The sequence below is a fragment of the Anguilla rostrata genome, chromosome 12, assembly GCF_018555375.3.
Source record: "Anguilla rostrata isolate EN2019 chromosome 12, ASM1855537v3, whole genome shotgun sequence".
Taxonomy (NCBI): domain Eukaryota; kingdom Metazoa; phylum Chordata; class Actinopteri; order Anguilliformes; family Anguillidae; genus Anguilla; species Anguilla rostrata.
The window spans coordinates 7,085,779-7,113,373 of NC_057944.1; the positions used below are offsets into that span (position 1 = coordinate 7,085,779).

At 49.2% G+C, this 27,595-nt stretch overlaps 2 protein-coding genes across 2 annotated transcripts in view; one reads left to right on the forward strand and one right to left on the reverse strand.

The window, feature by feature from the left end:
• Positions 1-102: 102 nt before the first annotated feature.
• Positions 103-2,687, reverse strand: LOC135236854 (homeobox protein prophet of Pit-1-like). The gene is made up of 4 exons (XM_064303429.1): positions 2,554-2,687; positions 1,916-2,091; positions 1,540-1,646; positions 103-721 (listed from the first exon to the last, which is right to left on the reverse strand). Exons 1-4 carry the CDS (start codon positions 2,633-2,635, stop codon positions 664-666), a joined length of 423 nt encoding a protein of 140 aa, XP_064159499.1. The 5' UTR covers positions 2,636-2,687; the 3' UTR covers positions 103-663.
• Positions 2,688-5,460: 2,773 nt separating this feature from the next.
• The window catches only part of ulk2 (unc-51 like autophagy activating kinase 2), a 40,035-nt gene continuing 17,900 nt past the window's right edge, over positions 5,461-27,595 (forward strand). The window contains exons 1-8 of the mRNA XM_064303256.1: positions 5,461-6,814; positions 11,586-11,678; positions 11,901-11,942; positions 21,503-21,535; positions 23,604-23,640; positions 25,676-25,849; positions 26,860-26,933; positions 27,440-27,541. Of these exons, the coding sequence (XP_064159326.1) occupies positions 6,725-6,814; positions 11,586-11,678; positions 11,901-11,942; positions 21,503-21,535; positions 23,604-23,640; positions 25,676-25,849; positions 26,860-26,933; positions 27,440-27,541 (645 nt within the window). The 5' untranslated portion in view covers positions 5,461-6,724. The remainder of the gene's footprint in view (positions 6,815-11,585; positions 11,679-11,900; positions 11,943-21,502; positions 21,536-23,603; positions 23,641-25,675; positions 25,850-26,859; positions 26,934-27,439; positions 27,542-27,595) is intronic.

The following is a 27,595-nucleotide window of genomic DNA, read 5'->3' on the forward strand; positions in this document are numbered from 1 at the left end:
CCAGAAGCATGTTAAAGTTCCTGTCATGAGTGATAGATATGTGTAAAGCAAGGTGGAAGAATAATTACAATTGCAAATTTTACAAACTGATTTGTGGTTTTATTTCTTTATATTATAAAATTATTTAAGCAGAAATCATCGCATTAAATATATATCAAGAATGCTTTTGTGCCCAGCACTATTGTCAAACTAATCAATCTCAATTACACATTATTATATTTTAGTTACATGGATTCAAAAATAGAAATCCCACTATGATTTCAATTCCAATGTAACATTGAAATTCAGCAGAGCAGGTAGTCAACGAAAGCAGCAGACACCTCCAGGTCAGCCAAACCAAAGTCTTGGTAGGAGTGGGCACTGAACTCAGACAGGACGTCATGCTGCTGTGACGTCTGGTCACCATGGTGATGGTGGTGCAGTTGATGGCATTGAGTGGGCATGTCCAAGGGAGCGTGATTTGCCCGTAGCGCAGAGCCGATGTCTCCGGCCTCAGACTGCTCTGGCGCGTAAGTGTCTCTTTGGCCCAGCTGGTAAGGTGTGTCGTCCCTAGAAGACGCCTTGTCCCGCTGCTCTGCGCGTTTAAACTGCAAGGGGCCGCGGTTTCCCCGCCCCCCACTGCCGAACCGCTCTGGCCGTGCTGGGGCCAGGGGCCCTGCAGGGTCACTGAGGGGCATAAGGTCTGTAGCAGCCAAACTTTTCCCTCCTAATTTTGGGGCAGCTGTGAAGGGGTCAGGTGAGCATGGGAATGAGTACATGGGCGGTAAAGTTGGGGAGGCGTATATGGAGGGCAGGTTTGGGGAGGGGTACGTGGAGGGCAGGTTTGGGGAGAGGTATGAGGAGGCCAGGTTTGGGGAGGGTATGAGAGGCCAGTTTGGGGAGGGCTGGGTGGTTTGGGGAGGGTACGAGGAGGGCAGGTCTGGGGAGGGGTAGATAGGGCAGGTTTGGGGAGGCGGTTTGAGAGGAGATTTGGGAGGGGGTTGGGGGAGGCTGTTTGGGGAGGGTACTGAGGAGGCTGGTTTGGGGAGGGTATAGAGGGCAGATTTAGGGGAGGGCGTTTTGGGGAGGTGTATAGGAAGGGCATATTTGGGGAGGGGTACGAGAGGGCTTGGTTTGGGGAGGGTATGAGGGTTTGGGGAGGGGTACATAGGGGGCTCAGGCTGATTTGGGGAGGGGTACGTGGGAGCAGTTTGGGAGGTGTATAGGGAGGGTAATTGGTGAGGTACGAGAGGGTTAGGTTTGGGGAGGTGTATGAGGGGCAGGTTTGGGGAGGAGGTTTGGGGAGTGGTCAAGGGGTTGGTGGGGTGAGGAGGGCAGCTGGGGAGGGCAGGTTTGGGAGGGGTAGAGGAGGGCAGGCCTGGGGAGGGCAGGTTTGGGGAGGGGTACGAGGAGGGCAGGCCTGGGGAGGGCAGGTTTGGGGAGGGGTATGAGGAGGGCAGGCCTGGGGAGGGCAGGTTTGGGGAGGGGTACGAGGAGGGCAGGCTTGGGGAGGGCAGGTTTGGGGAGGGGTATGAGGAGGGCAGGCTTGGGGAGGGGTACCTGGGGGGCACAGTTGGGGTGATGCTAAGCCCAAGCAATGCTGCTGGATCCTCCTCAGCCTGCTTCTCACGTCTGAAGCAACGAGCTCGGCGGTTCTGGAACCAGACCTGGGAAATGAAGACCGGGGATTAGAGACACAAAACTCCTCCCCAAAACAGAGGAAAACAGACATGATGCAATGTCTGTCTATCATTACTACACCTCCTATTATTATTATTATTATCTGCATGGTAGGTACCCTGATTCAAGATGACCTGCACAGATGATATATTTTACATCTTTTTACGTGTTTTATCTAGTTATAAGACCTGATATTTCAAAACAACGAATTCACCAATCAGCCCCTTTCAGCAGACAGAGGTCAGAGGTCACGTACCTGGATCTTGGACTCGGGCAGCCCTGTGACGGAGGCTAGTGACTCTTTCAGGGTGGTGTCAGGGTAGCGCGTGAGGCTGAAGGCTTTCTCCAGGTCCCCCAGCTGGGCCTTGCTGAAGGTGATGCGTTTTCTGCGCCGTGGGACAGCCTGGACTCCCCGCAGAGCATTCTGCCCCCCTGTGGGCAAAGGGAGGAAAAACATGCTCATTACAAAGAGTGCAAACAACAGGGTTTCTGAGTCGGCTGTATAACCGCACTGAGCAAAAGCAGGAACCTTCCCAAATCTGGTACACGGACTGAAATAAAAAGTTGTTCCACATTTTACTCGACATGGTTATCCAGCTAACTCAGTAATCCCGCTTTGTGAAACAGGGCCCAGATCACCTGCAGGGCCTCTGGGCCAAACATCAGCCGAATACGAACGATAAGGGGAGCTGGCTCGCACACCTGAATGTGAGGTGAGGAAGCACAGGCAGTAACCAGGTCAAGGGTCAGGGTTTGCCTTTTTCCTCACTTCTTGTAAGCAAGGAGTTCTGCTTCAAAAAATATACAAAATGAACACAGAAACAGCATAACGATCTGTGGTGACACATTGCTGAACAGCCAAGAAGCATTTTCTAACTGAAATGTCAGACTTACCTTTGCTAGCCTCGGGGTTGGCTGAGTACACTGCTGCCTCGCTGCTGTGGCAGGTAAAGTCACACCTGTAGTCCATGTACATTTGGTTTTCAAAGCTTCCGTACTGTTTCGTGATGATGTCGAACTGCACGTGGCTGAACAGTATCAGGAACTGTGAGGAACAGTGCTGATGTTTCCCCCTTTATACCCCACTGTCCTCCCATGGTCCAGTGTGAGCCCCCCTCCCCCTCCCCAATCCAGTGGTCCTAATCCTACCTGTAAATGGCTGGCTCAGCCACACCTTAGTCCGGCTTTGAAGTTCCTCAAGTGAGACCCTTTCAGGAGGGTGAGCAGGTGAGTGTTTGATCTTAATTCCCCATTCCTTCAGGGAGGAAGACACATTTTCAGCTTCACGCAGCAGCCTGATAACTGAAAAGGTGTGGTCCATTTAAAAGTACATAGATGATTGCATAAACACCACTTTTCTTGCCTCTGTTGGCTTGTTTTATTCTAAAAGATGGAGGGAGAATAGGATAGAGGAGTTGGTCTCATGCATGTCCTGTTACTTGGTGACACAGGAGAAGCATTTCTGACAGGGATGGCTTGAATCAGACTGAGGTGTGTCCTATCGAATCTATTTAAAAAAGCTTGTGTGGAGTTATATGGCATGTGGACGGGATTGTGTACAGACTCCTGGGGGTTGAATGCCCAAGGCATTCAACTAATTTCAGAAAAAACACGACATTGTTACTGTCCCACTGCTGTTGGGCACTGTTGCATTTGCTGGTTGTGTTGTGTGTTCCTCACTTTTTATATCAGTTATATGCTCATTACATTGGTTTTGAACCATATTTTAATAGTTTAGGTGGCGTGTGTTTTAACTTGCATCCATTGTATTTGCTTATAATTTGTCTTTTCTAAGAGAATTAGAGGAAGATAGGCTATTAGATAAATTGTTTCAGATTTTAGCCTAATTGCCCTGAAACTCCTTTGAAAACATATCGGCCAAACCGTGTTGAAGACACGGACTGGGCTGAATTGATCCTTATTGGGTGATTTCCACCTTGTTAGCGTAATTTTGTCCTACAGATCTTAACTCCTTGATCCTGGTAATGAGACGGACGCACGTGCTCCTCTCTACAGACACATTGACAACCAGATATATTCAAATGATAGCAATCCGGTACTGGAACTATGCGTAAATACAAATTTTACATAAAAGAGCAGTGTCCTTCAACACACATTTGAAGCCTTTCGTGGGATTATGTAGCGTTTGTTAAACTCGACCATTGTTGACACGGATTACCATCTGAATGAAACACTTGCAAATGGGCAGGTAATCTGCGCAATTTGCTGTTTGTAAACAATCACTGTTATGCAAAAATGGTGTAATCCATTGTGTAATCCTCAAAACGAAAATATCCGTGTCCCAATTTTGTTTGACGTCACGCAAATCTCAAACAAAGGGGCTAATTTATAGAGCGCATTTTGCGAACATCGCCGCCAGGTGGAACTATTGAAAACATTGCAGCCCATGGTCCCGGCTCAAAAACATAACATTAACAAACCTATCGTTTCAGTCGACATTAGGCTATTTATGTTTGATAAAACTGTCATTCACAATAAAAAGTCAGTGTATCCGTAGCCTATTAAGGGCGAGTCGGGGGCTATGCATTACCCTGAAAAACGTGATTTGCGCTCAGCTTTATGATTCCTCTCAACTAATGGCGTTTTTATTTTAGAAATGTATACATTTGGTGGACATGGGCAACGTTTTAGCCCAATCAACAAATTTGTAAATGTCGCCAAGACTCGCAGGCTACATGCTACAGTTGAATTTCATAACAGTAAAAATTAAAATAAAAACTGTTTAATATCCCTCAGCTCTGGATGTATCGATCATTTAAAAATCTAATTATAGCCCACGTTTTTGTAATAGTCTATTGGCTGATCACACAGAAAGGGAAAATTATCTTTCAAATAGTCAATCGTGTAAGGTCAACTCTTTTTGATATTGCGGGTCAAACATATTTTAAATGTATAAGCTTACAACAAAATGAGGCAATGTAGCCTAATTATGCGTGTCTGACAGACAAGACATAGGCCTACGGTCTATAAGGTCATAAGGCCTGACAGGAATTGGGCCCACTGGGCCGAGTTGGTAACGAGTGGAGACATGTTTCCGTCTCCAAGTAAGAGGTTAAGAGGTTCTAAGAAAAGGTATCGGTTTACATTTTTTTAGAACATAACGAACGATAACTTCACTTAGGCCCTACAGGGTATAGTACTGCTCAAATATTATATAACACACAGGCACCATACTTTTCTTTACACACTCTAGGCATTTAGACCAACTCATTTACACTAAGATATCATATTGGGTAACATAAATTGGGAAGGAAGGCCTATCGTTCTAAGATTCATCCCGATGCTATTTCATTTGCAGCCTGGTTACCAGAGGTCATTTAACAAATATTTAATTATTTCATAAAATAGCCCAGCCTCCGTCGAAATAACACGCGATGACACTCAATGACTGAAATGGGACGTCATCGAGCAAGCAAACCGCAGTGCTTCGCAGCATGTTCAAGCGCTACGTAAGTTTTTCTCCGTAAAGTCGGTCTTGTTAAGCCGTCGTTTACAGGGAAAAACATTACGTAATGGTTCAAGAATACAACTGACTTTCTTTTGTCGTTGCCTTCAGGCATTTTATAAACATGAATTATTCCAATTTTTGCCACGTAAAACATGAAATAATGATAATATATTCCTACATTATATATGCATTGATTGGTATTGCGGAAATAATTATATACAATCAGTAATTACAAATAACTCGCTACAAAACCGGACTAACTTTCGTAGCGGAAGGAGAGATGAGAGCCCTCAGAAATATTTATACTAATGGGAGTACTGTGTGACGGCAGTTATTGTGTTGAATGTATGTAGGGAAGCACCGAAGGAGGACTGTAGTATTGGCTAGAGCTGTGTATTGAACTAGACATGATGCCAATGGGAGGTTAATTCTGACCGCAAAGGACATTAAATCAATCCCTTTTATTTTCCCTCGTTTTAGGGGGAAACATATATGAACCAATTTCTGTCTTTGAGACTCGAAAGCTAAGGACTGTAAAATAATAGCTTGCCACGAGCAAACACGAAGGAGAGTAGCAAGCTAATAGCTAGCCAATGAAGAAATCTCTTTGTGGATTAAAGGAGAATTAGCGTGTTGTCAAAACCGTCCTGGAAGAGACCAAGATCTTCGAATACTTGGGAAGAAGACCGTAACATTAACGGACGGCAAACAATAACGCGGTCTTTCGCTGTATCGAGGAATTTACCTGACATTAGCTTGGTGCTCGAAGCTATTCTGTTAGCTTGTTAGTCTACATTTCTGTGTGGAAATCAAACTGGCTCCTAGCGACACAGCGTAGCTGCTGCTATTGCTAATTTCTCTGCTGACAATAAAGTTAATGCATATACAGTGTGCACGTCTCTTTACAAAACATTTTGAAACACGAGTGAAAGCCTGAAAACAACTCAACTAGGTTCAGTTACCTGGTTAGTTATGGACATTGTTTACGTTTTTTGTCGCTGATGCCATGGAGAACGGACAGTAGTTGCGACGGAATTATAGAAACATATTCGACATCATGTAGTTAACTGGGCACTTTGAATGCGTCCTGCTTATTAATGAACGGTGGTGAGGTGGTCGAACTATTGCCATATAAAATGACAGCTGGCGGTAAGAATTGACACCGTGTTCTCTGGGCATTGTTGCTGTTAGCCATGCGTACTGCAGAGTGTAGCATCCTTTCCGTCCACAATTGAAACGCTAACACCACAACGTTTTAACGTTACAATTCTAAAAAGAGACCCGAAGACAATCTGGTGGTCCTTCGCTGGATTAAAGGAGCCAAACTTCGCCTACTGGACTGCAGGCTTTGCTACGTTAATTTGTTGTAATTTTATGTCTGGAATAAAAATAGATTCTGTCCTCGGACTAATGTCCAATAATATAATGACATCAGCACTATAGCGAAATAAATACCCAGGCTTGTTCATTCCAAATGACAGGCTAGATACGTGTGATTGTTTCGAGGTTTTTGCAAAGTGCATATTAGCCATAGACATAGAAAGGACATCCCTGGATAAACAACGTCCTGCTGTTGTTGGACTGAACTGTTGGAAAATGGAAACGGTTGGAGACTTTGAATACAGCAGGAAGGACCTGGTTGGACATGGGGCTTTCGCCGTCGTGTTCAAAGGAAGGCACAGGAAGGTAAATGTGCAGCTCTTTTCCATGTAGTCTGCGTGCATTGGATGTGAATGACGTCCCAACTGTCAAACTGGGTCAGTGCGTTAAACCATTATGTGACCACTCGCCGAGCTAAGGTGTAATATACACAACACAACCAAAACCTACCCCTTCTGTCAAGAATATCACTGCAAAATATTCTGGTGAAATTATAAGTATTTGTACGTATAATTTCACAGGTAATGGCAATAATCTGAGTGGGGTATAAATCACGATTACTGTTCAGGTAAATGGATTTACACCGTCAATGCACTCCTACAGAGAGACGGTGCATAACAGATTCATTCATAAAGCAGGCTGACTAACGCCATTGAGAATATGTGACGTAGACGAGCCGATGGGGGGCTGTCTGGTGTTTTTGTCAGACGGTAGGGCAGGGCTGTGTTCACAGTTTTTCCGCCTGTTACTTCATAATTCACTCTTGTATTTCGACCGTGTTTATGCATTACGAGAAGCCTGCAGAGCCAGGACAACGAGAACCGAACGGTCAGACCAATAACAAAAAAAAGCATTGGGTCTTGTGAGGAAGAGCTTGACGGGGTGTGAGTGGGCTGAGGGATCTGTCAGGCACTGCGGGGAAACGGGTTTACTGGGCCGCCTAGATAGCTGGATAGACTGAGCATGTGCAGGCTTTGGCACGGCTTGCGCTGCCGGAAGTGTTATCAACTGGAGGGTGTCCGTTTCGGTAGAGGTGAACACTTTGGTACGAGATGTGAAGATAGCCTAAACAGTTACTCAACACAGTTGAAGATACGGGCCAATACTGGAACACAATTTCGTATGAACGTAATTAACGGTGATTCCTTTGGACGCTATGTTCTGGTTGTCCACTTTATCAATTGAGGCACATTGATATATTGATTGGTTATTGGGCACTCTCTGAGAAGCCCGTCAGCGGTGAGCAGTGTAGTATAGCAACTGGATGTGCTTCTTTCTCTCCTGGTAAACACGCACATGTTCGCGGTGGCCTGAGAGCCAGGAGGTTAAAGGTGCCTTTGTCAAACACCTTGGTGAGAGAGAGGCCTTGCTCTTACGTTGCCCGCCTGATGGTTCTGGATTTAGATTAAATAACACCTAGAAAAACGATATTGAATACTACCAGTGCCATTGCAGAGGCCTTTTTAGCTGCAGGTGCTCAAAGTGGGAAAACAGCGCACCAGCGCACTTTTTTGTGATTTTCAACAACTTAGCCGTGACTGCTGCGCAAGTTCATTCAGTATTTTTCGTGAGAGACACCCAGCCTTACTGATCAGTAATCTGAAGTAATAGAAAAACAGTTTTAGGACAACTAGGTATTGTACAGAATATATTTTACCAAATTGAATGAATAAAAATGAATGACGGAAATAATAATAATACAAGCATATACATATATTATCATTGTATTATATATATATATATATATATATATATATATATATATATATATATATATATATATATAATACAATCAAATCAATGGGGCATATCAGGCACTTGGGACAAAAGGGGCAGGTTCTCGAGCATCCGGAGCCCCCCATTTGCACGTGCAGCACGTAGTATTAAATAAAAATGACAACGAAGAGAACAACAAAGCAGTTCCGTCATAGATCTGTACTGAAATATAAATACACTTGATTCATATTCACAACAAAATATATGAGGCCGACCTTATTTGTGTGTTAAGAATATCTAAATGAACTGTAAATGCTAATAATAATTTTTGTCATGTGTCATACGCACGAACAGGCGCGCGCGTTTCCGAATGAGCCGGTGTCCATCGGACGGCCAGAGCAAGCGGCAGCAGTTCAGCGCGTGACGGATGCGTTTATAAATATCCCATCTGCACAGCCTTTATTTACGGGACCGTTTGAGCGGCGGAGATTTCCGTCGGAGCCGCGGTGACTGGGGGTTACGTACTTTCAGTCGGGCGACCCGCACAGGATGTGTCAGACCAGAGCCTGTGAGCCGCGATTATCCTCACGCAAGGGCGTATAAGTCACGGGGGGGTCACGGCCACAATATTACAAAACGGCCAAATGACACCCGCTCCTCAAAATATAGCGCGATGATGAGACTAAGAATTTAATATGCTAAAGATGGGAATTTCATGATATCATTGGGATATAGTTTGCCGATCAGTAAAGTCGCAAATTTCCTCTAGTGATTTCAGTGATTGTTTGACAGTTTTGTATAGTAACCTGTCAACCTTAGCGTAGTCGGTATGGTGTTATTTGTATAGGCCTACGCTTTTTAACAATAGCCTATTGCCAAATGCTGGGGGGAAACAAATTGTGACAACGTAGGTCTATACATATCCCGGATACGCTGGGATCAAGATGCCCGTCCTTGTCATTAGTTGAAATCATATGCTTGACTGCATTTGTAATCAGTGTTTCCCAGCGCTCATTCCCCATTACGGTAAAATCAGTGACAAAAGCTCCATCAAAGATTCAAGCCTCGCAGTGCAGCTACTGCTTACTGTAACAAAACAAACTTTTAAGAAACAAAAAACAACACTGTTGCCGTGTTTTGTTTTAATGGTGCAGTTTAATCATGTTCCATTTCTAACAACGTTCTGTTAAAAGCAAAAAAAAAGTATTTAATTCCGTGATGGTCCGAATGAAGGGGCTGAATGCACCAGCTGGTTAAGGTATTTAATTCATAGGCTGCTCCTAGTAGCTGGAAAATGCCCGTTGTGTTTTTTTTTTAAACTTCAAGCATTTGTTAATGTTGCTACAGTTGCGCATGTTATTTCAGTGTTCCCCACTGCAGCGCATTAGATCTATTAATTCATTTAATAAATTAATGTTAAAAATCTCTGTTTTCTTCTACTTTTTTAATTTTTTTATTTTTTTTAACAGTTTTTTGTGATTTTCAACAACCTGGCCGTGACTGCTCCGCAAGTTCGTTCAGCATTTTCCGTGAGAGACAACCCAGCCTCGCTGATCAGTAATCTGAAGTATTCTCCCCCTTAGAATTCACCTAAAATTTCTTCCTGACCCGAGAGGGTTACGGCTCTCGGGGGGGGGTTTGTGCGTTTCAGCCCTCGCTGCGTTCGGACTGAAGCCACGCCCTCGTCCTCACGGCTCAGCGGTCTCAGCCCTGTAATGGGCTAATGGCCCGCGGGAGCGGTTTTTTCTTTCTCCTGTGGTGTCAGCGTGCCTGGAAGTAAGACCTGAAATGTTAAGACCTGACGGTGGTGTGTGAGCGGGCGGTGCGTAATGGACAGTAATGGCGGTGTGGGGTTTTTCTGTGGCACCGGTCACGGCGCAGCGCTGTGCCGTCCTGCGCTTGCGGTCGTCTCTGTGAGCAGCGCGGCATCCCTCCCGGTCCTGCTGATCGGTCGAGATGTTTTGCTGATGTGTTGGCGGTAATCTCAGGCCCCTCTGTAATTGTAGTCATTTCTGCCTCCCTGTAAGACCGGGATTGGTGTCCTGAAAACCCGTGTCCTCTGGAGTGCTGAGTAGGAGGGAATTTCAGTGGAGAATGAGGGGAGAGAGAGAGAGTGTGTGTGTGTGTTTGCGTGTGTCTGTCTGCTTGTGTGCGTGTGTGTCTGTCTGCTTGTGTGTGTGTGTGTGTGTGTGTCTGTGTGTGTCTGTCTGCTTGTGTGCGTGTGTTTCTGTATGTGTGTCTGTCTGCTTGTGTGTGTGTGTGTCTGTATGTGTGTCTGGTTGTGTGTGTCTGCTTGTGTGTGTGTGTGTCTGTATGTGTGTCTGGTTGTGTGCGTGTGTCGTGTGTCTGTCGCTGTGTGTGTGTGTCTGTATGTGTGTCTGTCTGCTTGTGTGTGTGTGTGTGTGTGTCTGTATGTGTGTCTGGTTGTGTGTGTCTGTTTGTGCGTGTGTGTGTGTGTGTCTGTATGTGTGTTATGTCTGTGGGGATGCAGAACTCAGAAGTATAAAAACATTACATCGCCGCCAGTGTCATTACAATGTGATGTAAGTAGAGCGAAATTAGAGAATGACAGCGTGTCTGAGACAGGCCTACCTCACAAAGACACACTTCCTGCACGAGCTCAAAGGCCTTTTCTGTCTGCAGTAGAGCTTCCCACTCACACCTGCTGACCCAGCGGAGCCCAAACAGCCGCACAGCCTCCTGCACTCAGCCCCACTAGCCTGGCCAGACCAGGAGAGGGAGGACGGCGTTCATAAGAGAGGATAAGACGCTTTTGCAGGAAGCTGCCAGGGAAAAATAAACCTCTGTTCCAAGGTTTCAGAAATCTGGGTTAATTTCATATTCTTTTATCGCACTGCAGGGCATGCTCACTCTACCTCCCTCTCTCTCTCTCGCTTTCTCTCTCTGACACACACATACACACACACACACACAATCAATGTGATCTTTCATGTCTTACAAACAGTCAAATGAGGCTAGTCAGCATCGAGCCCTTGGACATACAGACACCGATCAAGTCAGGCTAACGGCATGAATGTGACACAGTGACACCCCTACACAAATTGACACACATGCGCGTACACAAGCAGACAGACAGACACACACACACACACACACACGCAGCTGCACACTGTTTGGGGATGAATATCAGACAGAAACACATCCTCACTCTGCCGGAAAGGCGTATAGCGACCCGGCCCCCTTCCAGACCTACAGTGGCGGGGGCCTAAGATCAGCAGGCAGAGTTCCAGCGCCCCGCTGTGAAAGGGTTTTAAAGAGCCTGCCCGCTTCCTGCGCTGTCCTGCCGCGTTCCTGGCTCATCGATCCTTCCTCTCTCCCCCGTGTCCCCTGTTCCCTGCAGAAGACCGACTGGGAGGTGGCCATCAAGAGCATCAACAAGAAGAACCTGTCCAAGTCCCAGATTTTACTGGGGAAGGAGATCAAGATCCTCAAGGTGAGGGGGGGGGGGGGGCCTAGCTGGATCCATCCGACGGACGGGGAGGGCTTGGCCCGGATCAGAGGGTCTATGTTCCGTCCCAGTGCAGATCCTGATTTTACAGTCAGTCTTTTGTGTGATCCAGGACCCTTTCTTAATGTCATGGTCAGGTTTTGTGTGGACAGATGTTGCTTACGTGCATTGTGGGATTGATCTGTGTTTTTTTATTGTTTTTTTTAGGAGCTTCAGCATGAGAACATCGTGGCTCTCTACGATGTGCAGGTAACTCTTCCCTCATGCCTCCATGTGTGTACAGATGTGTGTGTGAGTAAGTGGCCCGTGGGAAGTCTTGTGATGTTTGTGAATACCCTTTCCACCGCGGTGTCCCTGTGGTCGTTTGTCCTTGTGCTGAGTTTAGCCAAAGTCACGTGACAGGAAATAATGTTTATGACACGTTGTCAGAAAACGGGTGTCCCTCCCTCCCCCTTTGGATCCTGTTTAACAAGCTGTGTCCAGTCTCTGTGTTTAGCACGTGTGTTGTTGTGCTGTTTGTGGTGAGGTGCGGTGATGTCATTTCCTGCTCGGTGTCACCGGTACTCCGTGTTCCGGGTGCAGAAATCGGTTGAGGCACCGCTCGCAGGTCATTGGCCGCCTTCTGAAGCTCCGGGCCCTGCGGTTACATAAGACCCTAGTCACATGACTCCCCTGGGCCTCATGCGTGTGCCTGCGGCCATGTGACCCTGTCTTCGGTCTCGCCTAATGCGGAGCAGAGCGGGAGGGAACCAAAGCACATAACTCCGCTCTGGCAGGGGGCAAGGGGTCACTGTCCCACCCCCCACCCCCACCCAATTAAAATCCCTTTATAAAGACTAGCATTTTCCTCCCCAGCAAAAGAGCATTTCAGCCAGGATTAAAATACAGTCCCTCCCTTCATGGCCAGTGCCTCCTCCGCCACTCCCACTGTGTGACCATATGGCCGTTTCTCTCCCGCGTGATTGGCCAGATTAGCGCTGAGGTAATGCCAGGCTCCCGATTCATTCAGTTACCGCACTGTGATGCACCCTACTCGTGGGAGGAGTCAGAAAGAGCGCTGCGTCTGCAGTGGGAGGAGTCAGAAAGAGCACTGTGTGTTGAGTGATGTAAAGTGGGTGGAGTCAGAAAGAGCGCTGTGCATTGAGTGATGTGAAGTGGGCGGAGTCAGAAAGAGTGCTGTGCTCTGCAGTGGGAGGAGTCAGAAAGAGCGCTGTGAAGTGTGAGTGATGGTCGAAGTGGGGCGAGAGCCCAGAGGGAGGGGGGAGTTCCCTTACTGCTGGGAGGGTCGAAGGCCCGTGTGTTGGCACCAGGCTGTGCTGTGAGACAGGCGGGCATCTTGATCTCTGAGTAGACGGGCAGGCTCCGGGGCTGCCCACGCCGATGCCAGCCGAGCGCGGCTCCCCGTCTCTGCTCGCCCCTGCCCACGTTGGCCCGCGGCATTGCCGTGGCGACAGCGCCGCCCGCGGAGGTCGCTGGAGAGGCGCGCTATTGGCCCGTGGCGGCGAGCGCTCTGCCTGCGCGCGGCGTGCAGCTCCGCGGGGCGGGAGCCTCCGCGCTCGAGCGCCGCTGTGTCGCCACGGTAACCTCGGGTCTGCAGAGTGACACGTTCGTGAAAGACAGCACGCTATGGCCCTGCCCCCCAGCTGTGTAACTACACAGTAATGTCTTCCTCTCAATTTCCTCTCCTCTCTCGCTCGCAGTTCTCATTTCTCTCTCTCCTCTTTTCTCGCTCTCGTCTGCTCTCTCTCTCTCTCTCTCTCTCTCTCTCTCTCTCGTTCTCTCTCTCTCTCTTGTTCTCTATGTCTCTCTCTCTCTGTCTCTCTCTCGCTCTCTTCTCTCTCTGTCTCTCTCTTCTCTCTCGTTCTCTCTTTCTCTCTCTTCTCTTGTTCTCTCTCTTGTCTCTCTCTCCTTTCTCTCTCTCCTCTTCTTTCCTTCTCTCCTCTTCTCTCTGTTCACACTGTGGTGTAAAATCAGCCTCATAGACCAGGCTGAGACAGCAGGTTGAATGTATGCGCTTCACACGGCATCATATCCATGACGACCCCAGTACAGCGCACACGTGCCCTCAAACACGGGGCTGTGAGTTATGAGTAAGGCACGTCTTTCCTGGCAAAGAATGCTTGGCCTCCTGAAAGCAAGATTTGCCCCCCTATGCCCCCCCCCCAGCTACCATGTGTCCTGTCACTCAATCTACGCTGAGAATGTTGATTGTCTCTTGTGCCCTATCTCCCCTACATGCCATACATACATGCATGTATAAATACACACATGTATAAGTACATACTCGTGTAAATACACATATGTATAAGTACACAAGTGTATAAGTACACACATATATGAATACATACATGTATGAGTACACACATGTAAACACACATGTATAAATACACACGTGTGCACGCGTCTGTGAGGCCTACAGTCATCAGTCCTGCTGGCTGGATGCTCATGTGATTGCTGATGCTGTGTGGAGGAGTTTGTGCGGAACGGGCACCGCTTTTGCCGTGTTGAGCACACATGCTAGAATGACCCGCTGCATCGCATGAGCAGTGCCACCTGCTCTTGCTTGGCTGCTGGCGGTGGTTTATTTAACGTCGATGTCGGGATGCCGACGACTTCATCACGACGTCTCGGGCGAATCTGCGCGTCTGTGTGGGTTGGGCTCCTCCTACTGAGAAACTGAGATGTTTGTGCTGGAGTCAGAGCATGTTTATAGTGATAATGACTCATGAAAAAAAATAAACAACGGTGTACTTCTGTACTGCAGTTCTGTAATACTGCAGAGCATCAGTGTTTAGAGCACAGGATTAGTGTGTGGTGCACAGAGTCAGTGTTTAGAGCACAGAGTCAGTATTTAGAACACAGGATCAGTGTTTAGAGCACAGGATTAGTGTTTTGAGCACAGGGTCAGCGTTTAGAGCACAGAGTCAGTATTTAGAACACAGGATCAGTGTTTAGAGCACAGGATTAGTGTTTTGAGCACAGGGTCAGCGTTTAGAGCACAGAGTCAGTATTTAGAACACAGGATCAGGGTTTAGAGCACAGGATCAGTGTTTTGAGCACAGGGTCAGCGTTTAGAGCACAGAGTCAGTATTTAGAACACAGGATCAGGGTTTAGAGCACAGGATCAGTGTTTAGAGCACAGGGTCAGTGTTTAGACCACAGGATCAGTGTTTTGAGCACAGGATCAGCGTTTAGAGAACAGGATCAGTGTTTAGAGCACAGGGTCAGTGTTTAGACCACAGGATCAGTGTTTAGAGTGCAGGGTCAGTGTTTAGAGCACAGGATCAGTGTTTAGAGCACAGGATCAGCGTTTAGAGCACAGGGTCAGTGTTTAGAGCACAGGATTAGTGTTTGAGCACAGGGTCAGGTTTAGAGCACAGAGTCAGTATTTAGAACCAGGATCAGGGTTTAGAGGGACAGGATCAGTGTTTAGAGCACAGGATCAGCGTTTAGAGCAAGGTCAGTATTTAGAACACAGGATCAGGGTTTAGAGCACAGGATCAGTGTTTGAGCACAGGATCAGTGTTTAGAGCACAGGGTCGTGTTTAGACCACGACAGTTTAAGTGCAGGTCAGTGTTTAGAGCACAGGATCAGTGTTGACCACAGGGTCAGCGTTAGAGCACAGAGTCAGTTTAGACACAGGATGGGTTTAGAGCACAGGATCAGTGTTGGGCACAGGATCAGGTTGAGCACAGACAGGTTTGACACAGGTCAGTGTTTGACCACAGGATCAGTGTTTAGGTGCCAGGGTCAGTGTTTAGAGCACAGGATTCAGTGTTTGGGCACAGGATCAGCGTGAGCACAGGTCAGTGTGTGTGCACAGGGTCAGGTGTATGTGTGCGCACAGGATCAGTGTTAGAGCACAGGGCGTCAGTTGGTTGTGTGGTGCACAGGGTGGTGCACAGGATCAGAGTGTGGTGCACAGGTTCAGTGTGTGGTGCACAGGATCAGAGTGTGGTGCACAGGGTGGTTGTGTGTGGTGCACAGGATCAGAGTGTGGTGCACAGGGCTGGTGTGTGTGGCACACAGGGTAGTTGTGGGGAGAGAGAGGCAGCAGCAGTACTGGGGGGCGCTGAGCTCCTCAGCAGGGGAGGCGAAGCCGCGCGCTCGGCTCTCCGAGGCGGCTGACGTCAAGGGCCTATTTTAAGCCTCGTCTGCTGTGAGCAAAGGGCAGGAGCTCTGACACACTCCTCCTCCTCCTCAGGTTCGCTCACACGCGCGTCTTATTCCATTAACGTCTTGGCCCGGTCCGCAACTGTAAACTGTCGTTATTACACCCCTGACTCAGAGTTCAGCAGATCTCGCTCCGGCTTTTTAGCTTCTTGTTTTACCAGGGAAAAGAAATCTGCTACCGACGGGGTTCATCTTTTAATGAGTCATTACTGTTATGTTTCTCAAGAACGTTCCTGTGCATGCTGTCATCGATCGCATTTTACCTGCTGCGGTAAAACAGATTTCACGTCAATACGAGAGCTTTGAGCCATCCGTTTCTGTTTATTTTACATTTTAAACCCCGCTATAAAATTAGCCTCGTTAAATTTAATTAGAAGCGATAAAAAAAAATCGTTTCATAATTTATAAAGGAAGACCAATTGGAAACGACTCATCGGACTCATTAAAAAAAAATTTTTTTTTATTTCTTACTGAACATGAAGTTTGTCCGCTGTGGTGAATTAAGGAGAGAATGGAAGAGGGAGAGAGCGAGACAGAAGGGAAGAGAGAGAGAGTGGTGTAGAGAGAGGAACTGCTTGGGAGCTGTTGAGGAGTTTATGATGTTTTTATGATTGAATGAGTCACAAGTCGAACTTTGGAAACAACACCGGGAGCTTCTGCGATGGAACACGCTGTTTGTTTTGATCTCATTCAGAGGGACGGGGGGAGGGTGGGGGTGTGTAGCTCTGCGTGGACGGGGGGGGTAATGGGGGGGGGGAACCAGGAATCCTTGTGTGCTTTCTCAGAACAGCAGCCCCTAACCGCCTCTCCGAAGTTCCCACGTTCAGGAGTCAGAGCATCAGAGTGCATTCGGCCCACATTCAGTGGCCGCAGGTCACAGGACCCCAGGTGCAATCCGAGCAGGCAGGAGCGCATTCACACAGGACCCCCCAAACGCCCCCCCACAGTACCCAGGAGCGCATTCCACAGGCCCCAAGCCCCCATACAGCCACAGGCCTGAATCAGCACCCTTTACCCACGTGTGTCTTACTTCCTGGGATCATGAACATGTTTTTAATACTCATGATCTCGCGTTACCGTGCCTGACAGCGGTTTCTTTTACCCCGGGCCTGTCATCGAAGAAAACTCATCACGGGGAGCTTATTTACGTTCCTCAGGCAGCTTACGAATGTGAACCCTTCCCTGTAAGACCTGTGCCTCTGTGGAGTGCAACCCATCACAACATGCTCTGTACCGATACACAATACCGCTGTACACAATACAGAACTCTAGAAACGACTCTATACTGACAGAGGGCACAGCCCTACACCGATACAGGATACTTCCGTATACCAATACAGAACACTGGCCTATACTGATACAGGATACTGCCCTATACCAATACAGAACACTGGCCTATACTGATACAGGATACTGCCCTATACCAATACAGAACACTGGCCTATACTGATACAGGATACTGCCCTATACCAATACAGAACACTGGCCTATACTGATACAGGATACTGCCCTATACCAATACAGAACACTGGCCTGTACTGATACAGGATACTGCCCTATACCAATACAGAACACTGGCCTATACTGATACAGGATACTGCCCTATACCAATACAGAACACTGGCCTATACTGATACAGGATACTGCCCTATACCAGTACAGAACACTGGCCTATACTGATACAGGATACTGCCCTATACCAATACAGAACACTGGCCTATACTGATACAGGATACTGCCTATACCAGTACAGAACACTGGCCTATACTGATACAGGATACTGCCTATACCAATACAGAACACTGGCCTATACTGATACAGGATACTGCCCTATACCAGTACAGAACACTGGCCTATACTGATACAGGATACTGCCCTATACCAATACAGAACACTGGCCTATACTGATACAGGATACTGCCCTATACCAATACAGAACACTTCTCTATACCGATGCTAGGTACTGCCCTATAGTTAATACAGAACACTGCTCTTTACCAATACAGAATACTGGCCTATACCGATGCAGGATGCTGCCCTATATATGTGAAATTACAGGTTGGTGGTACACAGTAATTACAGGTATAAAGTACACCACACTGTACCGATGCAGAGAGCTGGCCTTGCAGAATCGCGTAATGGCGGTTTACGGGCCGATCCTAACTGGGTGTCGTAACCGCCAGTGTCGTCGTCATCATCATCATCCTCGCGGCCGTGATTTGTGCTCTGCGTTGCCGCGGCGATGTTCCCTCAGGAGACGAGTGCCTCAGAAGCTGTTCGTCCGGAGTCCTTAACGTTCGCCGTTCAGCGGCGGGAACACCCGGGGCCGTTTCTGACCTCTGCCCCCCCCCCCCCCGGGGGCCCGCCTCTCTTGCACAAGCCCGGGAAACGCGCCGGGTCGCTAAGCAACGCCCCTGGCGTCGCAGAGAAACCGCCGCCGCGACGCCGCGGTTCAAAAGGGCCTCCTCGGTTACGTAACCCAGAATGCACCGGGCCGCCGAGCGAAGGCCGGCGGCGACACAGCGCTTCGGCAGCGGGCACGCGGCGTTTGTTGTTTCCAGCGAAGCGGAGGCTTCTTATCAGCCCCAGGGCGGCCGCGGCCGGCCCGAGCGAAAACATTGACACAGGCGGCGATGACTAAGCCCCCGGTGTCTCTGATAAGTAAACACGCGCAACGCCGCTAACGTCGTTTAGCTGGAATTAAGCTACGCGGGGACGGAGTGTCGAGATAACGGGAGCTCGTGTGCCCGCGTGAGCACGAACGATTCGGTGTCTTTTATGGGTGGTGAAATAGAAAGAACTAGATTTCACTCCGGATCTGTCCGGTCCAGGGGGACATTTCCAGACCTTTTTGTTTTGTTTTTTTTTATAAAAATTTGCTCTCCGTGTTCCTTAAGTGCTTGTGAAGTTGATTACACGGTGAGCTGCATGACGTCTGGGACAAAGACTTGTTTGTTTCCTTTGTGCAGAGCCATTTGTACTCCGCTATTTTAGATTTGTAAACAAACATTCACACGTGGTTAAAGTGCAGATTCTCAGCTTTTATTTAAGGGTATTTTTGTACATTGTGGTTTCGCCATGTAGAAATGACAGGACGTTTCATACATGAACCCCCCCCCCATTTCAGGACACCATAATGCGTGGGACGTATTAATGTTATGTAAATGAAAGTAGTTGTGTCAGTACTTTGTTGCTTATCCTTTGCAAGCAATGACTGCTTGAAGTCTGTGACCCATAGACATCACCAGGTGCTGAGTATCTTCTACGAAAAAAACAATATGAGATTCATGACACTTGCGCAGACCTTTGTTTTTGTGCATATCCCAGTTGTATGAGATGATGACATGAGATGACATTTGCTTGAACTTGAACAGATAAGATGCTTCTGTACACTTATCGGCAGTTACATCATCAATTGAGACAAGTGAGCCAGTACTTGTGGCAGCCATACATGCCAAAATCATTATACCCCCACCACTATGTTTCACAGATGAGGAGGTGTGCTTTGGATCTTGGCCAGTTCCTTTCGGCCTCCACACTGTGCTGTTGCCATCTCTCTGATACTGGGGAATCTTGGTCTCATCTGTCCACGAGCCCTTTTTCCAGAACTTAGGTACTTCTTAGCAAACTGTAACCTGGCCCTCCTGTATTTGCAGCTTACTCGTGATTTGCATCTTGCATCGTGTGCTCTTTGGTGAGGCTTTTCAGGGATATACACACATTACATTACATTACAGGCATTTAGCAGACGCTCTTATCCAGAGCGACTTACACAACTTTTTTACACAGCATTTTACATTGTATCCATTTATACAGCTGGATATATACTGAAGCAATTTCGGTTAAGTACCTTGCTCAAGGGTACCCGGGAATCAAACCTGCAACCTTTCGGTTTCAAGTCTAGTTCCTTACCCACTGTGTTACACTCCGTCCAGTTTGGTAGAAGTAGTTCTTGATGAAGCCATGCCCAAATTAAACTCTGTGGATGTCTGTGAGTAACCTTGGCATTACATTAGGGAAGATGTAAATTTGGAAATTTTCGGTGCCTTGAGCAACACAAAAGCATGGGTCCATTGAGGTTAGTTGAGGTCGTCAGGGTGAGCTACAGCAGATATCTAGAAAACTTGTCAAATCTCAGCGAAACTATCTGGACGGGGGGGGACAGTGCCCTGGGTATGAGGAAACGTACCTTAACCTCATTCCTGGGTGAACTGTCCCTTTAAAGCGGCGTGGACAGGAGGTCAGCTGACCCGGTTTCGCGTCTGTTTGACCGCTGCTCGCCGCCGCCCGTGACGCGCGACTGCCTAACGGAAAACCGCCAGCCGCGAGCGTTCCACCCTGTCCGCCACCCCACCCCACCGCTGCCAGCTCCGCGGCGGGGACCCGTGGGATGAGTTACGCGCCGCCCCCCCCGCGGACCATGTGACCCGTTATGTAATCCTGCTGCTGCCAACGCAACTCGAGCAGCGATCGCGGGGCGGCTCTGGCTCAGGAGGTAGAGTGCAGCGGCAATCTGGCAACCCAAGGGTTGTCTGTTCCAGCTGTCGGTTCAGTCTTGAGCAAGACGCCCGAACCCCCAGTTGCTCTCGACGATCTGGTTGGCACCTTTGCGCTGTTGGTGTGTGTGTGTGTGTGTGTGTGTGTGTGTGCGTGAATGTGCGGGTGCGTGTGCGTGAACGGTCGAATGGGGGGCGCTCGTTGTGAAATGCTTTGTGCAGTAGTCGCAGGGAAATGCGATATGTAACGGCGGTCCATTTAGCATTAGAGATCCCATTACTGCGTATGTACACCTACAGCTCTGAGCACTCTGACCGAGGAGGGCCAATTGCCAATCAGAGAGCCGATGAGGTGACAGGAAGTGGACTGGGTGAGGGGACAGAGAGAGGACACCCAAATGGCCTCTTCAGAGAAGGCGGACATTTTGCGAACAGAAAGGCCTGTGAATTTCACGTCCTGTGAATTGCGTTGAATCTGATCAGATCCACGGAAGGGAAGCTCTGTGAGCTCTATCGCAGTTCAGACGAGCAGCTCTGCCCAGCAGGGTTCCAGGGACTCCCGGTTCGAGGAAACAAAATGGAAACGCCTCTTCTCGGTTTCCAAAAAGGTTTAAGGAGAAGAAGCATAATCCCCCCCCCCCCCCCCTCCCCACACCCCCTACTGTTACCCGGCACCATGCTGGTGTTACCCAGAAATTTGACTTCTGTCCAGTGGCGCAACTCCAGTAAAACTGACACAATCCCCCAGCAGCCACTTGGGCCGCGCGGTTCGAACACACCAGAACCGAACCTCCTCACGGTCCTCCTCACACACCGGGTCCACTCCACCTGCGCCTGCCGCCTGATGTCAGATTACTGATATCATAATTATATCAGTTATATCATAACTATACCACAGTTATTGAGATGAAATCACGATGTTGGTATAATAACGGAGACGTGCGCGATAGGTGTGAAAGCGTCTGGCGTGATAGACCAATCTTTGCGGGGGAGACGGAATATTCTCCCACAAAAGTGTTTGTTTCACTTGTCTCTTCTTCGCAGGAGAGCTGAAACCTGAAAGGTGCCTTGCCTGAAAACAAGGATTCTAATGATTTTTCTGTCTGTTGTTTGCTTGTCTGTTTGTCTGTCTGTTCCAGGAAACACCGAGCTCTGTGTTCCTGGTGATGGAGGTAAGAGGCGTTCTCTCCCAGTGGGGGGGGGTTGGAGGTTTGGGGGAAAGAGGGGCTGAGGGATGGGGGGTGGGGTGATGTATCTTGGTGTTGTCAGCCCTGGGGGAGTGGGCTGGGGTAGGTGTCTGTTTTTCCTCTGGTCACATGCCCCCCCTCCCCTCCCCCTGCCGTTTGTGTTGCTCAACACTGACAGAGAAAAAGAGAAAACAGACGGACTGTCCAACTGGGCCCTGCTAAAAATACGCGCTCGAGGAAGCCTCCTCTTGCTAAATGATTCCAGGCGCTTGTTTGCACGGCCTGTTTTGGACGCAGTCTCCTCCCAGGCAAACCCTGCAGATAGCCCAGCTGTGCGTTTAGAGAGGCTGAGTGCGCTGAGGAGGTCACCTGACCGCAGTGTGCGCGCAGCTGAAAACAAAGAGGACCTTCTCCGGTCCTCCCGAGCCAGGTTCAGGCTCGCTTTGCTCACAGCTCTGGTCTCCAGACGTCACGTCTGGGCCCAGCATGGTTCCCAGGATTCTCAGAATATGGACTCTGAGATAGAGACCTGTACACACACACACACACACACACACATTCGTACACACACACACACACACACACACATTCATACACACACATACACACACACACACTCACGTATTCATACACACACTACACACACACACACTCACGCGCACGCTCACACACGCACACTCTCACACACACACACACACACTCACACACACACAGACGCACACACACTCACTCACATATTCATACACACACACACACTCACATATTCATACATACGCGCACACACACACACTCTCTCTCTCACACACACACAAACACACACACACACACACACACACACACATATTCATACACACACACACCTCTCACACACACACACACAAACACACACTCTCACACTCTCACACACACACACACACAATTCATCACACACACACACACACACACACATTCATACACACACACACACACACACACTCACGTATTCATACTCACACACACACCCACTCACACACACACACACAGACGCACGCTCACACACGCACACTCTCACACACACACACACACACAGACGCACGCTCACACACACACACACACACACACTTCTCTTATTATGCACTTTCGTGTGAACTCATCCTCTGATTTATTCAGCGCCGATTGATTTCTCCAGCAGGGGGTGCAGCGTTTTATTTACGCTTTCTAATCCTGCTCAGATGATTGCACTCCTCAGCCAGGGTCCTTAATTAGGGCGCCGAATAATTAATTAGGGGCGCCGGTAATTAGCGCGCTCCCCCGCCGAAGCTCCGTTAGCCTAGCCGCGCGCGGCCGCTAAGCCCTAACGGGCTGGGGGTGATTATGAGCCCTGCGTGAGGCGGTCAGCTGACCCCGCCTCCCCGCGCCAGACGGACCGGCGAGCTCCTCGCTACTCCAGATCAGCGGTAACCAACCCTGCTCCTGGAGATCTACCGTCCTGCAGGTCCTTCACTCCCAACACTAACGAAGCCACACCTCATCCAACAGCCAGAGATCTCTTTGAGCTGCTAGTTACTAGAGTCAGGTGTGCCGAATAAGAGTTGAAATGAAAACCTACAGGACAGTAGATCTCTAGCTGTTGAGTGAGGCGTGCTTTGTTAGGGTTGGAGTGAAAACCTACAGGACGGTAGATCTCTAGCTGTTGAGTGAGGCGTGCTTTGTTAGGGTTGAAGTGAAAACCTACGGGATGGTAGATCTCTAGCTGTTGAGTGAGGCGTGCTTTGTTAGGGTTGGAGTGAAAACCTACAGGACAGTAGATCTCTAGCTGTTGAGTGAGGTGTGCTTTGTTAGGGTTGGAGTGAAAACCTACAGGACGGTAGATCTCTAGCTGTTGAGTGAGGTGTGCTTTGTTAGGGTTGGAGTGAAAACCTACAGGACGGTTGACCTCCAGGAACAGGGTTGTTTACAGCTGCCCTGGATGCGTGTGACAGTGTCCCACATTAAAGAGACGAAACTGCGGGGTTTATGAATATGAATATGAATCTCCCGCTGGTCTCACCCTGGTTTCTCTCTCTCTCCGCAGTACTGTAACGGAGGGGACCTGGCTGACTACCTGCAAGGTGAGCGCTGCGGCAGGGAGGACAGCCCCACCCCTGTGTTTCTCATACGTCCCCGACGCTCTTGGAACAGCCTTGAACTTGCTGCAGCCTGTTTCCCAGCATGCACCCCTTCCCTCTTCTCCAGCGGCTGAGTACAGGACAGTGCGGCTGAAGTCCGGTCACTCTTTCCTGGTCCTGTTTAGACCCCACCCCCCCTCTTTTTGAGGTTTATAAAATGGGGGGGGTCTTTTTGAGGTTTATAAAATGCATTTGTGAGTTTTACTGTTGTAGTGAATTATCAGTAAAAAATCAACGTGAATAAAATCTCAATTTCAGACAGTGCCAGGTGTCTGGATTTAAAAATTGAGGTCAAGAAAGGGGCGTCTTGTGTACTGCCTGCTTGTCTCAGACTGTGAGGTAGATTAGAGGCGTCCTGCGTACTTCCTGCTTGTCTTAGACTGTGTTAGACAGAGGCGTCCTGCGTACTTCCTGCCTGTCTCAGACTGTGTGTTAGACAGAGGCGTCCTGCGTACTGCCTGCTTGTCTGACACAGTGAGTTAGACAGAGGCGTCCTGCGTGCTGCCTGCTTGTCTGACACAGTGAGTTAGACAGAGGCGTCCTGCGTACTTCCTGCCTGTCTCAGACTGCGAGTTAGACAGAGGCGTCCTGCGTACTTCCTGCCTGTCTCAGACTGTGTGTTAGACAGAGGCGTCCTGCGTGCTGCCTGCTGGGCTGTTCTGCTGCTCTGAGGTCCTTATCAGCTGGACGCTTTCCCAGGTGCGCAGGTGCAAGGTCCTGCGGCTCCCCCATGGCGGCACGGTGTGCCTTTGACCGCCGCCCCCCCTGGGTCGCGTTGCGCAAGAGCGGCGGGCTTACACAACCGCGCCGCCGCGCTGCCGGAGGGGTTAACGGGCCCCGGCCCGGGTGACATAAGGCTCATTGTGTTTGTTGACGCGTGCGGTCGGAGGAAATCGTGTTCGTTACCGCAGTACCAGGAACCGCGCGCACCCGCGAAAGCTGGTAGTCACACTCTGGCGTTCTCTTGCTCAAGCGCTGAGACGCAGCTCTGCTCACCCTTTATGCAAGCGCTCACATACTGCTCTACTAACCCCTTACTCAAGCACTGAAACTGCTGTACTCACCCCTTACTCAAGCACTGAAACTGCTCTGCTCACCCTTTATGCAAGCGCTTACATACTGCTCTACTCACCCCTTACTCAAGCACTGAAACTGCTCTACTCACCCCTTACTCAAGCGCTGAAACTGCTGTACTCACTCCTTACTCAAGCACTGAAACACAGCTCTACTCACCCCTTACTCAAGCACTGAAACTGCTGTACTCACCCCTTACTCAAGCACTGAAACACAGCTGTACTCACTCCTTACTCAAGCACTGAAACTGTTCTACTCACCCTTTATGCAAGCGCTTACATACTGCTCTACTCACCCCTTACTCAAGCACTGAAACACAGCTCTGCTCACCCTTTATGCAAGCGCTTACATACTGCTCTACTCATCCCTTACTCAATCGCTGAAACACAGCCCTACTCACCCTTTATGCAAGCGCTTACATACTGCTGTAATTACCCCTTATCGTGAGGCTGCAACGTTCCTGTGCCCGCCTACATTTCCTTAAATCCCGACACCCTGCTCTCCTCGGCCCCGACTCCAGCTCTGAAACACGCTCGTGCTCTGCTGCCTCTCACGCACACGACCTAAAGATGGTGGCGGCGTTCTGGAAGCGTGGATCTTGTAGTTTAGCTGCATTCACGGTTTTCCTTAATCCCACGACTGTAGTTTTTATTTAGCATTCTGTGGGAAATCCTTTGTTCAAGGGATGTGAGATGTGGGTGAAAAAATTGACAAATTTCACGAGTATTTTCCCATGATTGACAGCTGTGAGAAGCCCTGGCACTTTGCTCTGGTTTAAGCAGAGGTGCTTCTCTGCTGTACTGCAAATGTGCTGCTCTTATCCAATAGCAGGATTGCGCTCGATTGCAAGGGCAGTGCAGTCTGGGTAATGTAGTCCTAACGGGGCGCGTCTCCCCCCGCGCAGCTAAAGGCACTCTGAGGGAGGACACGCTGCGGGTGTTCCTGCAGCAGATCGCGGCGGCCATGCGCATCCTCAACAGCAAGGGCATCATCCACCGCGACCTCAAGCCGCAGAACATCCTGCTCTCCTACACCGGCCGCAAGAAGGGCAGCCTCAATGGCATCCGCATCAAGATCGGTAAGCGCCCGCCCCGCACCCGCCCCGCGCCTTCCCAGCACCCCCGCCTGCCTTCCCGCGATTAAAAAACGGTACGGGAACGCGGGAGACGCCCGTCTGAACCTCGGCTGCTGCTAGACTGGCCGCTGTGAGGAGCTGGCGCAAATGCGCGTTTGTTTTGGATTCAAATGCTTCTCTGCGCTTTACTGATCTTGTCTGGTGTACTGGAACCAGTGAAATGCTCTCAAAATGTGCAAACCCCGCCTTCTGGTCACATTGGCAGGCTCAGTTGCGCCAGGCAAGATCAACAGAGCGCAGAAAATAGTTTGAATCCAAAACAAATACGTGTTTGACCCAGGTCTGGTGAGGGGTGGTGGAAACGACGTGGCGGTGTGTGTGGTGTGTCGCTCACGTGACCCGCGCTACATGGCCGTGCCTGTGCACGTAGTCTGACTGTGAGCTGCTTTAGTGTCATTACTCACACAGTGATGCAGGATAGCATTAATAACATGCATTTAGCAGATGCTCTTGTTCAGACTGACATAACATAGAACGCAATAAAGAACCTGTCTATCTACAAGAGCCTAAGTTCATTCAGTTGATTTACGCAAACAATAGTGCCAGTCCTGGCTAACATTACATACATACATACAGCATTTAGGACGTCTATCCAGAGCGTAACAACTTTACAAGCATTTTACATTGATCCTTTACAGCTGGATATATACTGAACAATTTCGGTTAGTACCTTGCTCAGGTAAACGCAGTGTCCTACCGGAATCGAACCTGCGACCTTTTGGTTACAAGCCCAGTTCCTTACCCACTGTGCTACACTCCGTCCCATCCCCATGCTCCGTAACAGCATTCCCAGACCAGCGAATGCATTCGCAGCACCCGGCATCGCTAAAGCTAACCGTGCTAGCTGTGCTAGTTCAGTACGCTAGCCAAGAGCCGAGGTGCGAATCCGGAACGCCCGCAGGTTGCCTGGAGGGCGCCGTACTGACTGTTCACTGGGCTTCTGTGTCCCGCAGCTGATTTTGGCTTTGCGCGCTATCTCCAGAGCAACATGATGGCCGCCACCCTCTGCGGATCGCCCATGTACATGGTGAGAGAGAGAGACCGAGAGATAGAGATAGAGCGAGAGAGAGAGAGAGAGAACGAGAGAGAGAGCGAGAGAGAGAGTGTGTGTGAGAGAGAGAGAGAGAGAGAGAAGAGAGAGAGCGAGAGAGAGAGAGAGTGAACGAGAGAGAGAACGAGAAAGAGAGTGTGTGAGAGAGAGAGAGAGAATGATAGTGAGAGAGACTGAGAATGAGTGAGAGAGAGAGAGAACAAGAGAGTGTGTGAGAGAGAGAGAATGATAGTGAGAGAGAGAGAGAGACCGAGAGAGAGAGAGAGAGAACGAGAAAGAGAGTGTGTGTGAGAGAGAGAAAGAATGATAGAGAGAGAGAGACCGAGAGTGAGTGAGAGAGAGAGAGAGAGCGTGACACACGTTTTGTTTTGTATTGGGAGCTTTTCAGTGCTCCCTTGTTGTAATGTAAAGCGATGGGTTCTTGTAAATATTTAACGGTTTGCTCACCGTATCCGTGGAAACACGCCCCTTCCCCCCCCCAGGCCCCAGAGGTCATCATGTCGCAGAACTACGACGCCAAAGCTGACCTGTGGAGCATCGGGACCGTGGTGTACCAGTGCCTCGTGGGAAAACCGCCCTTCCAGGTGAGAGCTCTGCGGGGTGTGTGATGTCACAGGGTCACGTGATCTGCAGGTGGA

Bases quoted from the DNA above. Each gene is read 5' to 3' on its own strand.
- LOC135236854 (XM_064303429.1), bottom strand. From the start codon at position 2,635: ATGTACATGGACTACAGGTGTGACTTTACCTGCCACAGCAGCGAGGCA. The intron at 1,647-1,915 runs GTACGTGACCTC...TTCATTTCCCAG, and splicing joins TGCCCGAGTCCAAGATCCAG to GTCTGGTTCCAGAACCGCCG. The intron at 722-1,539 runs GTACCCCTCCCC...ACCCCTTCACAG, and splicing joins ACCCCAACTGTGCCCCCCAG to CTGCCCCAAAATTAGGAGGG.